Below are 15,015 nucleotides of genomic sequence, written 5' to 3'. Positions count from 1 at the left end.
GTCCTTAAAACATCTTCCAAAGTGACTGACTTCCTGGGAACTTAGAAAGCCTCCTTATGTTGCTCTTGGAAGGGTTTAAGATAGTAATACCTAATGACTCCTGTGAAATGAAGAACGCAGGTCTGTAGTGGCCACTGCTGGAACACCTCTTTCCACCCTCCCAGATATGAACATTATTATAAACATTATTATAAATTATAAACATTACTAGAAATTTCCAGTGGGATCAAGACTGGATGTGCTGGGGATGGGATCTCTGCTTCTCCCATGTAATTCTAGGCTACTTAATAAAAGGAAAGAAGAGAACTATGCATTTCATAAAGATATAATAGCAACAACAACAAAATGGATGTTCCTGGCTCTCACCCTCAGAAACTCTAACTTAATAAGTCTGAGGTCTAGAAACTCGCATTTTTAATACAAATCTCAGGTAATTAATAATTCTGAAATAGATGATCAGTAAGATCATACTTTGAAAAAACGCTAGTACAGATATTAAAAACTGTCTATAGATGTTGAATTCAGAGAAAGGAGAAGTCTGCATTTTTCTGCTATTGGTTAAGAGGTTGTTGAGAGGGAAGTGGAGAGGAAAGATTTACTTGTTAAAACAAACAACAATAACAACAACAACAACAACAACAAAACTATTACTGAGTGCCTATTTACCTGATCCCATGCCAAGGCCAAAACAAGACCAAGATAAACAGGACAATAGTTTTTAATCTAATGAGGCTTCTGAGTTCAGTGAAAATGATCATATACCTAAAGCTTGTTTTAATACTTTTACATAATCTATATAAATTTACTCAGTTATCCGTACTGGAATTCGAACTACAGAAGTAGCTCACAGTAGTTTAGTAGAAAACTTAATTTCATAAATGGGAATCTATGAAAATTTAAAATAAAATGAAATAAAATGAAAATCTGAGTACTAATAAATGTCCTATTCTCTTTTCTTCATGCTCCCTTTCCCACATTTTAAACTAGTCCATAACAAAGGAAAATACATGACATGGGCACAACTTCACAGAATGCAGATTTGAACTCTTCACCTCTATTTCCTTGTTCTTTTTTAATGTTTATTTTTGAGAGAGAGAGAGAGAGAGAGAGAGCGCGCGCGCGCGCGCGCGCGTGCGCGCAAGTGGGGGAGGAGCAGAGCGAGAAGGGGACAGAGGATCCAGAGGATCCAAAGCGGGCTCTGTGCTGAGAGCCCAATGCAGGGCTCAAACTCATGAAATGTGAGATCACAACCTGAGCTGAAGTTGGATGCTTTATCAACAGAGCCACCCAGGTGTCCCAAACTCTTCACCTCTATTTTCAAGTGATGTTATTCCTGCAAAGGATTCAATAAGACTGAGGTAAAGAGTGGGTTAACACAAAGAAAACTAGAAGATGTTGACTTTTACTGCATGTGGAGTTACAGGTTCTTAAATATTACACATTTTTTAAAATATTTACCGTTTCTGAGGTGATGGGAAAAAGTAAGAGCTGTTCTTATGGGCCAACATTGTAAGACTTGAAGTCACGGGAAAATATAATGGGCTTCCTTGTGCAGCAGGAGCTCCTTGTCACCAGAAGTATTCAAAAAGTTTGAAGGACACCCCATTAGACATGTTATAGAACTCATTTCTACAAAGGCCAAAAGGTAAGGAAATCTAATGGTAGTCATCTACTCAACACTCTACTACTTGTGTAGTTACAAAACTCAGCACCGTACTTAAAAGACTTCCTGTCTAATGACATTCTAATATGTAACAAACAGGAAAGAAAAGGGCATGTGGGCACAGTGAGCAGCAAGGTCAAAGGCACAAGGGTTAATAAACAAATAAACAAACAAACAAACCATGATGGGGTGTTTGAGGGTCTTTAATCAGTTCAGTGTTGCCGGAGTGCAGAATGTGCCTATGGAAGTGGCAGGTGACCATGCTGAAGAAGTGGGTAGGGGCTTGATAAAGGAGGGTGTTAAATGTCACATAAAGAAGCTTATATTTTATTCTATAATCATCAGGACATGACTGAGCATTTTAAATAGCTCCGGTAAATTAGCCTGGGACTATTAGGTAATAGCAGGGGATGATGAAAGCCTGAACTAGCAGCGCTACATGACAGAGTAGCAGGGGACAGAACAGAATATGGAATCAAAATTGAGAGGGAAATGAGATCAGATTTGTGCTTAGACATGCACAAAACTTGTTTTTACATTTCTAAGACTCCATTCTTTAATGGTCAAAACTTTGTACTTACGTACATTTGATTTTAAATTTAGGGATTACTGAAGAATAGGACTGCATTTAATAAAACTGAAAACAATCCAACATTTTTCATGTTGTAGTAAATCACCGCAACAGTCTATATTATCTGAACTTCCACAGAAATTCCCTCGACTCGTAAGTAAAATACCAAATTGCCATAAAAGTGTCTTCACAACTGTCAGCTACATGTAAGAAGCCTGGCAAACTTCCTAGAAACTTTCCTTATCTGAGACTAAATAATTAAAAATCCTAATGGTTAAGATCCTGTCACGTCACAACTTCTAGATACCAGCAGTATTTTCCTCACACTTCAAAAATTCTTGTTCCTGGCTAAATAGGTCTTGAGACTTTCATTAGAAAACAAATTTCAGATAAATGGTTTCATTGCTACTAACAATTCAGATACTGAATTGTCTTTTGTAATTGAGATTACTTCTGTCACTCAACTAAATGACTACATGTGGTATGGCGGGGAGGGGTGATTATAGATGAACATACATTATAAACCATATTTTGCAAAAGGTAATTATCCCTAAAATGTTATAAGAAATAAAAGGCCTATTACTATTAACATAGTTCTGAAATATGCTGACAATACACAAATTTAAATAGCAAGAAGTCTAAGATAATTAAAAGTGAACGTTAAAACCCCATATATCTGTAGAAGTAATGCAAGTACTAAAAACTAGAGAGCTGAGCTTAGAGATGGAGAAAGCTGGAAAGAGCAATGCCCCTATGATTGCAAGAAAAAAGCTGAACTACTGCTAATTAATGACATTTCTTGAACCTATTAAAGAACTGAATCACAGGCGAAACAATCTAAAACCAGAAGAAACTGGCGCCTGCATGGAGAGAGAATACCAGAGTACGGTAAAACCTGGGATGCGAGCAACTTGTTCTGCAAGTGTTCCATAAGACGAACAAACATTTTTAATAAATTTTAACTTGATAAACGAGTGAGGTCTTGCGATATGAGTAGGACCTGACACCAAATGTCACATGATCACAACTGGGCTGATGGTTCTCTCTTTCTCTCTCTCTCTCTCTCTCTGTCTGCAGGATTGTGGGTGATCATTTCCCATGCTCAGATGCTTGGTCTCAGGCTGTGGTGGTTGGCAGAAATCAGTGATTTTTCAGAACGTTGGAAGGTGCCCACAACTGGCAGTAGTGTACTTTTTATCACTTCAAAGCACTTATGGACAGTCCCTTGCTTTTCTGTACAAGAGTCAGTTTAGGAATGCCTTGCTTCATTCCAGGTCAGGCTGCCTGCAGATGTAGACCCTTTTCCCTGCTGCCTTATTGCCAGTTACATTAAATACAGCATATGACAAGAATTGATTAATACGGTACTGTAGTCAACATCCATGCGAGCGTATACAGTGGCCCCCACGCAGAAAAAGATTCCAATGAGCCAGTAGATAGCAGTGATTCCGTTAGTGATAGTGGAAGTCGTCCTACACAATAACCCTCCTCTCTTTTGTCTCCCTCATACCAGCCACAAAGGTTTTCAAAGGTAAGTGCAGGTTAATTTGTTTATTCTTACTATTTTGTATTTTATTATTTTGTCTTATATTACAGTATTTAATCCTGTTTATATGAATATTTTTAGGTTGCAGAACAAATCATCTGAGTTTCCATTATTTCTTATGGGGAAATTCGCTTTGATATACAAGTGCTTTGGATTACAAGCATGTTTCCAGAAGGAATTATGCACACAAACCATGGTTTTACTGCATTTGCTTACCTGAAACAGAAATAGCTGGACAAGCCAGTGGGAAGATTAAGTTAGCGTTTAACAAAATGCTACAAGGTGGCTAGTACAAAAGTATGAGGCCCCTGCAGCCATAAACACTGGGAGACGGGTGCAGTATGCTCTTCCAAACTTTTCTAAAATCTTGGAAACACAACCACTTCCTAAAGCCATTGGTAAGAAAATACATACAGTAACAGTACATTTTACATGATCAGTTACACATGCTAATTTTCAATAAGATTCTTTGTGGTATTTTCTGTTGTCCTATCTTCAAGTTCACGTATTCTCCCCTCAGATTTGTCAGATACCCACCTACTATGTCCTCTAAAGAACAAAAGCATTAGTCTGTAGAGAAATGGATGGGGAGGAGGGGTGGTCTGAGGGCACTGGTAGAAAGTAACTGCAGTTGAGGGAGAGGAACAGAAAACAAAGTGTTTTACTCTCAGGGGAAGGTCAGAAACATATGCTAGCATGACATTTAGAAGATGGGCAGAAAGAACTGTGAAGTCCACAACTCCAAGACCTAGGTTCATAGGACCAAACTTGGACTGAGGATTAATCCAAACTTCAAAGAATGTCCTTCCTCTCATAACCACCCCACCACATAAACAAGCACTAAGAAATAAGATTAAAAAGGAATATAGCAAGGATTACTACAAGAGACAGATTTGTTCCGGGAAACAATGCAAAGAGCAGACCAAAACCTCAGCAGAGAACACACTGAGAAAAATCCTCTGGCAAAGCAGCCAATATTCTACACACAAAGTATCACGAGAATATGGTGCTCTGAGGGTAATCATAGCAACAACAAACTTCAAAACAACCTCAATCATGACTACATTAACACAACCCCCACAATGAAGTCTGTGAGAATGAAAAGCAGGCTCACCCACAGCATAAAAAATATTTCCCTCAGTACCTACTGTCACACACAACGCATGGCTTTTAACCAAATATGACAAGGCATTCAGGGAAAACCAATCTGAGGAGACAAAGCAATCATTAAACTAAATTCAGTATGACACAGATGTTGGCACTATGTGAAAATAACTATCATCAGTGCATTAAAGAAAAGAGTCCAATGAAAAAGGTAGAAAATGTGTAAGATCAGATAATTTCAGCAAAGAGACTTAAACTATGAGAAGGAATCAAACAAATCGTAGAAACCAAAAACATAGTAACAGAATGAACAATGCCTTTAATGGTATGATCAGCAGACTTGACAAATCTGAGGGAAGAATACGTGAACTTGAAGATAGGACAACAGAAAATACCACAAAGAATCTTATTGCAAATTAGCATGTATAACTGATCATGCAAAATGTACTGTTACTGAATATATTTTCTTAACAACTGACTTACTAAGTTTCCCAAGAAACTTGTTTTCAAGATTAATTCATCAAACACTCAGGTGATAATGCAGAATAGACAATTATTTACACTACAATAATGTTTCATTTACAAAAATAGAAATATAAAAAATTATAATTAAATTTATAAGCAAACTATAAGAAAATTTGTAATTAAATAGTTCTACATCCTTTTTTTTTACTACTTCTTACCCATATCACATGAAAATTTTATTTCATATTCTTTCTTTAGATTCTCTATAAATACTTTCAGATCTACCACCAGACATACTGATTATCAACAAACTGTGAGAAAGAGTAAACCAATTATGGATGCACTCCTTTTATTTCAAATTTGGATATTTTACTCTAAACAATTCCTCCCATAAAGTTCATGTTAAAAGTTAAACATGTTTTGCACCTATTCAAAGTTATACTAATAACTCATGGCATACCCCATAAAACATACCTTTAATAAGGTAGCTGATACACATAAACCCCATTGAAACTTCTTTTCGTAAACAGATTTAATATTTTTAGATGGGAAAAAGGTGTTTTTATAATCCTATTTACCTCTTCTTCCTTTTTATTTGTGAGATTACATGCAGATTATCAGCAATTATTACGGAGTTATTTTTTCTTTTTAATGTGTATTTTGTTAGAATAGGAATTCATGAGACTTTTTTAAATTTTTAAATTTTTTTAACTGAAGTGTAATTAACATAACAGTGTTATATTAGATTCAGGTATACAATATAGTGATTCATCAATTCTATATATTACTCAGTGTTCACAATACGCATACTCTTAATCCCCTTTATGTCTTTCACCCATCCCCCACCCACTTCACCTCTGGCAACTACGTTTAATCTCTGTATTTTTTTTTTTTCATTTTTTAATGTTTATCTTATTTTTGAGAGAAAGAGTGAGCAGGGGAGGGACAGAGAGAGAGAAACACACACACAAACACACAGAATCTGAAGCAGGCTCCAGGCTCTAAGCTGTCAGCACAGAGCCCGACGCCGGGCTCGAACTCACAAACCACGAGATCGTGAGCTGAGCAGAAGTCAGAGGCTCAGTTGCTTCTGACTTCAGCTCATGTCAGGATCTCGTGGTCTGTGAGACCTTTTTATAAAAGCCCAAATGTCCACCGACGGATGAATGGATAAAGAAAATGTGGTATATATACACAATGGAGTATTACTCAGCAATCAAAAAGAATGAAATCTTGCCATTTGCAACTACGTGGATGGAAATGGAGGGTGTTATGCTAAGTGAAATTAGTCAGAGAAAGACAAAAATCACATGACTTCACTCATATGAGGACTTTTAAAGAGACAAAACAGATGAACATAAGGGAAGGGAAGCAAAAATAATATAAAAACAGGGAGGGGGACAAAACAGAAAAGACTCTTAAATACAGAGAACAAACTGAGGGTTGCTGGAGGGGTTGTGGGAGGGGGTATGGGCTAAATGGGTAAGGGGCATTAAGGAATCTACTGAAATCATTGCTTCACTATATACTAACTAATTTGGATATAAATTTTAAAAAATAAAAAATAAAGTTAAATCAAAAAAAAAAAAAAAAAAAAAAGGTGACAAAGCAAACCGAGGCAGAGTGATTTGGTTAAGTTTCTCACTCTCTCAGGTAACATGAATCTAGAGTGGAAGTAATAGAAGAAAAAATGAAAGGATTAAAATAAAGAACTTCTAATACACTTACTCTGTGACTTCTTTGTTTCATCTTAAGTTTGCGAAGCTATATAAAAACTAAACTTCAAATCAAGAGCAGAAAACTAATACAATTTTTAGTAATTGGTATTGCTAGTACAACTTAATGCATAGCCTTATCAAGCCAACTTGCCAGACTACATTTCATAGCACTCATTTTTAATCATTAATATTTTGATCCCCTTTAGAAAGCAATAAGCTCTCTAGAAAAATAATCACAGGGACAGGCAAACTTTTTCATATGCTTTTAGTGGGTCAAAGAACATCCTAAAAAAACCTTGTGGGGTAGGTTACATGAATTCCAAATTTTTACTGGACAAATTTGATTTGTATGAGACAAAGCAAAGGGTCCCAAAGGACCATTAAGAGGAAGCAACTAAGCAATCGCTAATCTAATTAACACACATATTTAATAAGGAGCTTTATTTTTTTTTTTTAATTTTTTTTTTTCAACGTTTATTTATTTTTGGGACAGAGAGAGACAGAGCATGAACGGGGGAGGGGCAGAGAGAGAGGGAGACACAGAATCAGAAACAGGCTCCAGGCTCTGAGCCATCAGCCCAGAGCCTGACGCGAGCCTGACGCGGGGCTCGAACTCAGGGACCGCGAGATCGTGACCTGGCTGAAGTCGGTCGCTTAACCGACTGCGCCACCCAGGCGCCCCTAATAAGGAGCTTTAAAAAAAGAATTCAGTCCAGTAAAACTAGTCAATCGCATCAACTAAGAACTAGTCTGAAGTGTTAGAATTACCATCCATTCTATTTCTTTTAGTATTTCAACATTCACAGAGCTAAAATGCAAGGCTACAGTTGCACAGTTAGAAAATGGGGATGCTACTGCATCGATGCTTCCATTTTACATGTAGGTTAAGTTGTACAATCAAAACTTCACAGCAGTGTTAGGGAAAAAAAGCATCAGTCTATTATTTTTCCTATCTCATAATAATCCTTCAAAATACTAAGTTATTAGAACCGAAGCTTTTCATTAGAGGAACATGAGAGGAGCAGATGTTATTAAGATGCAATATAAATCCAAACAATAACTTCCCATTAACCTGTGGTAATTAAGAGTCTATCTGAACACTTACTAACAATGTGAAGTTGCCAAAATCAACGCAAAACATAAAGCAGTAATTAACAGTATTAGAAACATTACAATAAGAGTAAATTAGTAAAGAATATGGGAACAAAAAATGTTCAAATTTTAGGGAGATTTAAAAAAATGAACTGTTGTTTTCCTTGCCACTGTTATTTGTAAAATAGTCATATTGAGAAGTACAGTCCTCAAAAGGCGTTACAATTTGTTCAATAAGGATTTCTAAAAAACGTCTAAAAAAAAATTCCCCCTACAAAGCTTGTTTCCGCGTGTTTTCAACATCAGGAAAGTTTCTCGTCTAAGGTAAGTTATGTCTAACTGGCAGAGGGATTCTCTGCTGGGGGCTAGTGCACACCCCAGAAGTAGAGGCAGTTATACCATCTGTGAGTTTAGAAGCTGAATCAAGAGAGAAATAATGCAGACCAAGGAGTTTCTCAGACAATGTTCTCATGAGTGGACCTACATGTAAACTATAGGGTCTAACGATAAGCATGTAAGTTGGGTTTACATATGGCCACTGGGCAACAGAAATCTGGTCTACAACCCCTTCAAATTTAAGAGGGAAACTGGGGCACCTGGGTGGCTCAGTCAGTTGAGCATCCGACTTCAGCTCAGGTCATGATCTCATGGTTTGGGAGTTCAAGCCCGCATCGGGCTCCGTGCTGACAGCTCAGAGCCTGGAGCCTGCTTCCAGATTCTGTGTCTCCCTCTCTCTCTGCCCCTCCCCACTTACACTCTGTGTCTCTCTCTCTCTCAAAAATGAATAAACATTAAAATAAAAATAATTTAAAAAGAGGGAAATGAAACTCAGATAAGTTAGGTGACTTACCTACATGCAAAAAGTTAATTAACTGCTATAAGTCTTCATCCCTTTAAAGAAATAGTAGATCCTGCAAATTTAACTTCAAATATATCTCCCAAATTCTTGGACCGAGGTGAAGCTCCATCACCAGTGCCTTTGTACTCTTGCCTACCACATCTGTTTTTCTGTTAATTAAACTAAAACCACTAATCAAAAGTTGAAGTCAATCACTTTTCTTAAAGTCCTTTATATAGTTGCACAGAAAAAGTTCAAGGTTCTTAACACAGTCTAGAATGACCCTTAAAAAAAAATTGTTCTTCATCTACCATTTCATGTTTCATCTCCCACTAGTCCTGTTACATCCTAGCAGCTCCAAACACACAGGGCTCTTTCAGACTCTTAAGCTTTTGTACCTGCTGTTCCTTCTACCTGGAAATATACCTGGAATAGATTCGCATAACTTATGCAAAATACTAAGATAGGAGGACAGGGGAGATGCTCAAATGTTAATTTTCTAACTTTTACATATTAATTTATTACTAGCAGTACTACCATTTACTGAAAAGCTACCATGTATGAGTGTTTCATATGCATAATGTCATCTGCTTCCTAACAACACTTTATAGTATTTAAATATTCGTATTAACCCACTACAAAAATGAGGAAGTAGACTCAAAAAGGATAAGGAATTTTTCTAAGGTGTCACAGCTAGCAACCAAGGTTTATAACTAAAACTCAGATACACCTCATGTCCCTCTTCTCACCTGTCAGCTCTTACCTTCATCGCCCCATCCCAGACCATCAGTGCCTGTCACGGTTAAGAGGAACTACTGTGTAAAAACTGCTCTGTTTTTCTGGAAATCAAAATAACAGTAGATATCAAAAGCTAAAAAATATTCTGAACCCTTTCATCTAGTTTTTCCCTCACTTACAGGATTTTGTATTACAAATACTGCAAGAGAAAAGGGGAAAAACAATACGCCCCAAAACATTATGAACTTATAACTATGAAAAACTTAAGAGGCAGCCTACATGTTTAATAATAAAAGACAAACAGTAATTCATAATAAATGTAAATGCCTTCCACTAACATTATGATGTAAAGAGAGAAAATGCTTAGATGTAACTAGTGTAAAAAGCTAAATACAAGATATGTTTATAATGTAAAACTATTTAAGAAATATAGGCCGAAGACTGGAAGGACAAACATCAAAACATTAACTGCTGTTCTGTTTACATGCTACAATTACAGGTCAATTTTCTCAATTCTCTATTTTCTAAAAGTTCTCTATTAATGAAGAAAAATGTAACACTCCACAGTAGAGACGATGAAGGGATGAAAGAAAGTCATTACGGGCCTCCTGAGTAAGACCTAACTGGATCTAGAGGCCCTAAATGCAGAAGCTAAGTTTATCCTCGCTCAGGCATCACAACAAGCACAGAGGGAAAGCTGTGGTTATTTTGATTGGTTTTGAGTCTTCTGATATATCACTTGTATATTTTAGCAAGCGTAAGAGAAAATTGAATAATTCAAATGCAAATGTTCACGCAAAGAACCAAAACCTCATGCTTATTCTAAAAAGTAATTGCCACTTATCTATCACATAGTAGAACCATGCATGGCACCTAAACTGGGTGAGAGAATTTCTTCCTAAGGGTTTATTCACACCTATTCACAGCGAATAGTTTCACTCTCAATAACTCAGCTTGATGCAAATCTTTACACCTAAAAAAAACCACAAGACATACACAAGCTTAAAATTAACTTATGTTTTTGATAAATCTCATCCAATAGAAAAAATACTATTTACTATTACTAGTACCAAAAAACAAAACTCTTTCACCCCATTAGTTATAACAAATGGGGGAGGGAGCGTAAAGTTAATACTAGAGTTAAACAAAGACTTACAAAAAACCAAAAACCAAAAACCAAAATAACCCTTGAGAAGTGATTTTTTTCTTCATATCCCTAAAATGATGATTTGGAAAGCAGAAGATAAAAAGGAAAAGTAAGTAAAAGCATGCCCCTAATGCATAGAAAACAATCTCAACTCTGGTCAAAATTATGTAGTTTTCTTCATTCTGCATCTTCACTATAGAAAGACTGAACCTTATTTTTAAACATGGTGAGGACTCTGATGGAGAGTGTAAAAATCTACAGGGTAACCAGGCTTTCCCTTAACAATAATGACCACTGAGATCCCCAGAAGGGATCCTACAATTTGTTTTGCTGACAATAACTCATCCTTTCCACTAATAAAGGAAAACACAGTTCTCAGATCTTAAAAATCCTGAGAAATTTAAAAAACTTAGAATTAAAAAGTCTTAAATCTTTACAAAACCGAAAACTTTGAGAAAATGAAAATATTCCTCATAAAACAAGGACTTCTACTGAATTTTGAAGTTGCAGGGCTAACTTATTAATTGGGAGAAGCATAATTAGCCTTTTACTCTTTTCAGAATACAGAATAAAACTGCTTTTAAATATAAATGCCCACATTATCCATTCTTATTAAATGACATTTTGGATTTATCCAAACCATTATAGTTTTCTATTAGTAAACATCAAGGATTATCACATGAATTACAGATTTGTTGTTTAGAAAAAAAACAGTAGGAAAATGCACTGGAGTATAACTTGTGAAACTTAAATTATCCTTGGCTGCTATGTATTTCAAAGGTATCTAGATAATCTGGCATGAAATAAAATATTTCACTTTTTACTTATCAGGTGATAATATTATATGAGAATCCCTAAGATATATAATAATTCTTAGCAATTTTTTTAAAATAAAAAGATAGGGGCACCTGGGTGGCTCAGTTGGTTAAGCAACCGACTTCAGCTCAAGTCACGATCTCGTGTTCCTGAGTTTGAGCCTCACACTGGGCTCTCTGCAGTCAGTGCGGAGCCTGCTTTGTATCCTCTGTCTCCCTTTCTCTGCCCTCCTCCACTCTGTGCTCTCTCAAAAATAAACAAACATTTAAAATAAAAAATAAAGGGGCGCCTGGGTGGCTCAGCTGGTTGAGCGTCTGGCTTCGGCTTCAGTTTGTGGGTTCGAGCCCCGCATCAGGCTCTGTGCTGACAGCTTACAGCCTGGAGCCTGCTTCGAATTCTGTGTCTCCCTCTCTCTCTGCTCCTCCCCCACTCATGCTCTGTCTCTCTCTCTCCTTCAAAAATAAATAAAAACATTAAAAAAAAGTTTTTAATAAAAAATAAAAAGATAAACCCTTGGGCCTCCTAAAATAAACCAAAGTTTGGAATGTTGTGAGAAATAAAAAAACACTGTAAGCAAAGGCAACTACTACTATCTTGCTTTCCCAATCTCTACAGAGCAACTCACAAAGATACACTTGGTGTATCACAAAGCCACAGCTCTAGATACTTAGGATTTAAAACAGTAAGTTAACAAGAAGGAACTAAATCTTGAAGTCAGATTTACTTTCTATATAATCTATCCCAAAAGCTTCCAACTTCTATCAAAGTTGAAGACCTTGAAGACAGGGACGCCTGGGTGGCTCAGTCAGTTAAGAGTCCAGCTCTGACTCAGGACATGATCTCATGGTTTGTGAGTTTGAGCCCTGTTTGGGCTCTGTGCTAACAGCTCAAGGCCTGGAGCCTGCTTCAGATTCATTCATTCATTCATTCATTCTCTCTCTCTCTCTCTCTCTACCACTCCATCTCTCTCTCTCTCAAAAATTAAACATTAAAAAGAAAAAAAAGATGGGGGCCACCTGGGTGGTTTAGTCGGGTAAGCGTCTGACTTAAGGCCATGATGTCATGGTTCACAAGTCTGAGCGCCACATTGGGCTCTGTCTTAACAGCTCAAAGCCTGGACCCTGCTTCAGATTCTGTGCCTCCCTCTCTGCCCCTTCCCCACTTGTGTGCCCGGACACGCACGCACATGAGCACTCTCTCTCACTCATTAAAATAAATAAAAACATTTTTTTAAAAGTTAAAAACAAAAAAGACCTGAAGACAAACATAAGCATGATAAACTGTCTATTTAATTCTCAACAGTGTGTAAAAAGTCTGGTCATTTAAATCAAATGTTTCAGATTTATTATCTGCCTTTATCTTTACCTTTTGGTTAGCTATCACACTTCAAATAAAGAATCTTTTATCCAAGTTCATCTTATCTAGAGTAAAACAAGACTAATAAACATAGCCCCAAAATGAAATAGCTTCTTTACAGTAATTATAATAGATTGACTTTTCTTTAATCTATATAATCAAATTATTTCTATGTTCAGCAGTAATAACTTTCTCCCATCCCGGAAATACCAACACCAACTTCTGATAGTTTATTTGAAAAAAATACATAAAATGGGATTTAAGAAATAGTGGAAATAAGGGAGATCTGAAACGCACAAAACCCTGGAGTGATCACATCAACAGAGAGCTGTCATGAGAACAACAGGAATTAATGTGAGACTAGAGAAGTAAAATACAAGCATATATTTCTTTTCCTCAGATAGTATGCAAGTTTGAATTAGCAGGAAACACTTTTCTCTTAAACGATTCCTGTCCTTGGTTCATTCTGCTTTGAGTAATAACTAAGTAAAATATTCAACTAGAAAATAAATAATCATGGTATTTCATACATACATTTTAGCATATAAAACCAACTTAAGTAGTGTTCATTAAAAACTCTTAAGTCAAGGAAATGATATTCAATATTCACTCTCTGGCCTTCTACTACTTCTAATATAGAAATTTGGTAGGAACTATCCAAAGATAAACACTTAGAAACCAAAGTTAATCTCTTCCCATCTCAAAATATTTTAGACAATTTTAAGTGTGGTGGGGTATTACTGAAAAAATTATTCATATACATATTTTTTCATGTTTATTTATTTTTGAGAGAGCGTGAGCAGGGGAGGGGTTGGGGGTGGGGGGCAGAGGATCCGAAGCAGGCTCTGTGCTGACAGCACCGAGCCAGATGGAGGGCTCGAACTTACAAACTGTGCGATCACGACCTGAGCCAAAGTCATATGCTCAACCAACTGAGCCACCCAGGCACCCCTTTTATTTTTTAAATTATAGGTTTTAATTTATAGGTTAATGGCGTAATTCAGAATGCACTCTCAAATTAATATTTTTTTCTCTTATACAAGGTAAAACAAAAAAAAAAAACCAAAAACCAAGTAGCTTAAAGATTTCTGTCAATTCTATGTTTCAAAATTGGCATACTTTAGAAGGACAAACACTATTTCAAAAAAATTGTTTAATGAGAAAAATTGTAAAAACCATTCTAATGTAGGTCAAATTCCATTACAGTACATAAAAATTAACAATAATGATATATTTAAAATGTTGATTAGCAGACCTGCTAAATGATATTTTGTTGACTGCATTACAATATTCACCGTAAAATACCTAATGCAACAAATGTTTTCACAGAAGCTGTCCATACAGTAGTGGACATTAAGGTTAAGGAATATTTACACTTAATGAAATTTACTTAGAGAATAAATAAATTACAGCTTTGCTTCAGTTTTCCACCACCTTCTTAATTCCTCTCTTTTCTACTTTCCCACCCCACTCTAGTCTGGACACTAAGGGAAGAGTGGAGCACTTAGGAGATGTGAGCCACAGTCTTCCTGGAAGTCAGGGTCCACGCTCAGAATCTTCTTTCCTTCCACGCCCAAGACAAGAGTTCATTCACATTGGCCCTCTTCCAGTCAGGAAAATTTTCTAAAGTGTTATAAATCATCCAGCTAGAGAAAAGAAGAAAGGAAAGGAAAGATAAAAGGAAAAAGAGAAACAGAAATGAAGAAAGAAGAGAAGAAAGAAAAAGAAGCTCTTGTGTTGTCTTCTCCGTGTTTGTTGAAGAATTCAGGATCAGAAATAGCTTAGAAGTGTGGGAAGTTAATATGTATTAAAGACTGGTGTTTTTTTAATTAAAGAAAAGAAAAAAGACTATTATCTTTTATTTGTCTCTTCCCAAGGGGATAATGGAGTAGCAAAATCTAACAGATATTAGATATTCATAATTATAATTATTACCTTGTTAGCAGATGCTATTTCTGCCT

The 15,015-nt window shown here is 36.3% G+C and overlaps 1 protein-coding gene across 3 annotated transcripts in view; it reads right to left on the bottom strand.

Annotated features, from left to right (window-relative positions):
• COP1 (COP1 E3 ubiquitin ligase) overlaps positions 1–15,015 on the bottom strand; it is a 260,438-nt gene that overhangs the window by 27,910 nt on the left and 217,513 nt on the right. The window contains exon 19 of one of the 3 annotated variants that reach the window (XM_086694423.1): positions 13,092–14,700. The exons of the other annotated variants lie outside the window; for them this stretch is intronic. Within the exon in view, the coding sequence (XP_086550549.1) occupies positions 14,686–14,700 (15 nt within the window). The 3' untranslated portion in view covers positions 13,092–14,685. Of the gene's footprint in view, positions 1–13,091; positions 14,701–15,015 lie in introns of those variants that run through there. 3 annotated transcript variants of the gene reach the window in all.

The sequence above is a fragment of the Puma concolor genome, chromosome E4, assembly GCF_028749965.1.
Source record: "Puma concolor isolate L17-30 chromosome E4, mPumCon1.1.hap2, whole genome shotgun sequence".
NCBI lineage: Eukaryota > Metazoa > Chordata > Mammalia > Carnivora > Felidae > Puma > Puma concolor.
This window is presented reverse-complemented; position numbering and strand designations above follow the sequence as displayed.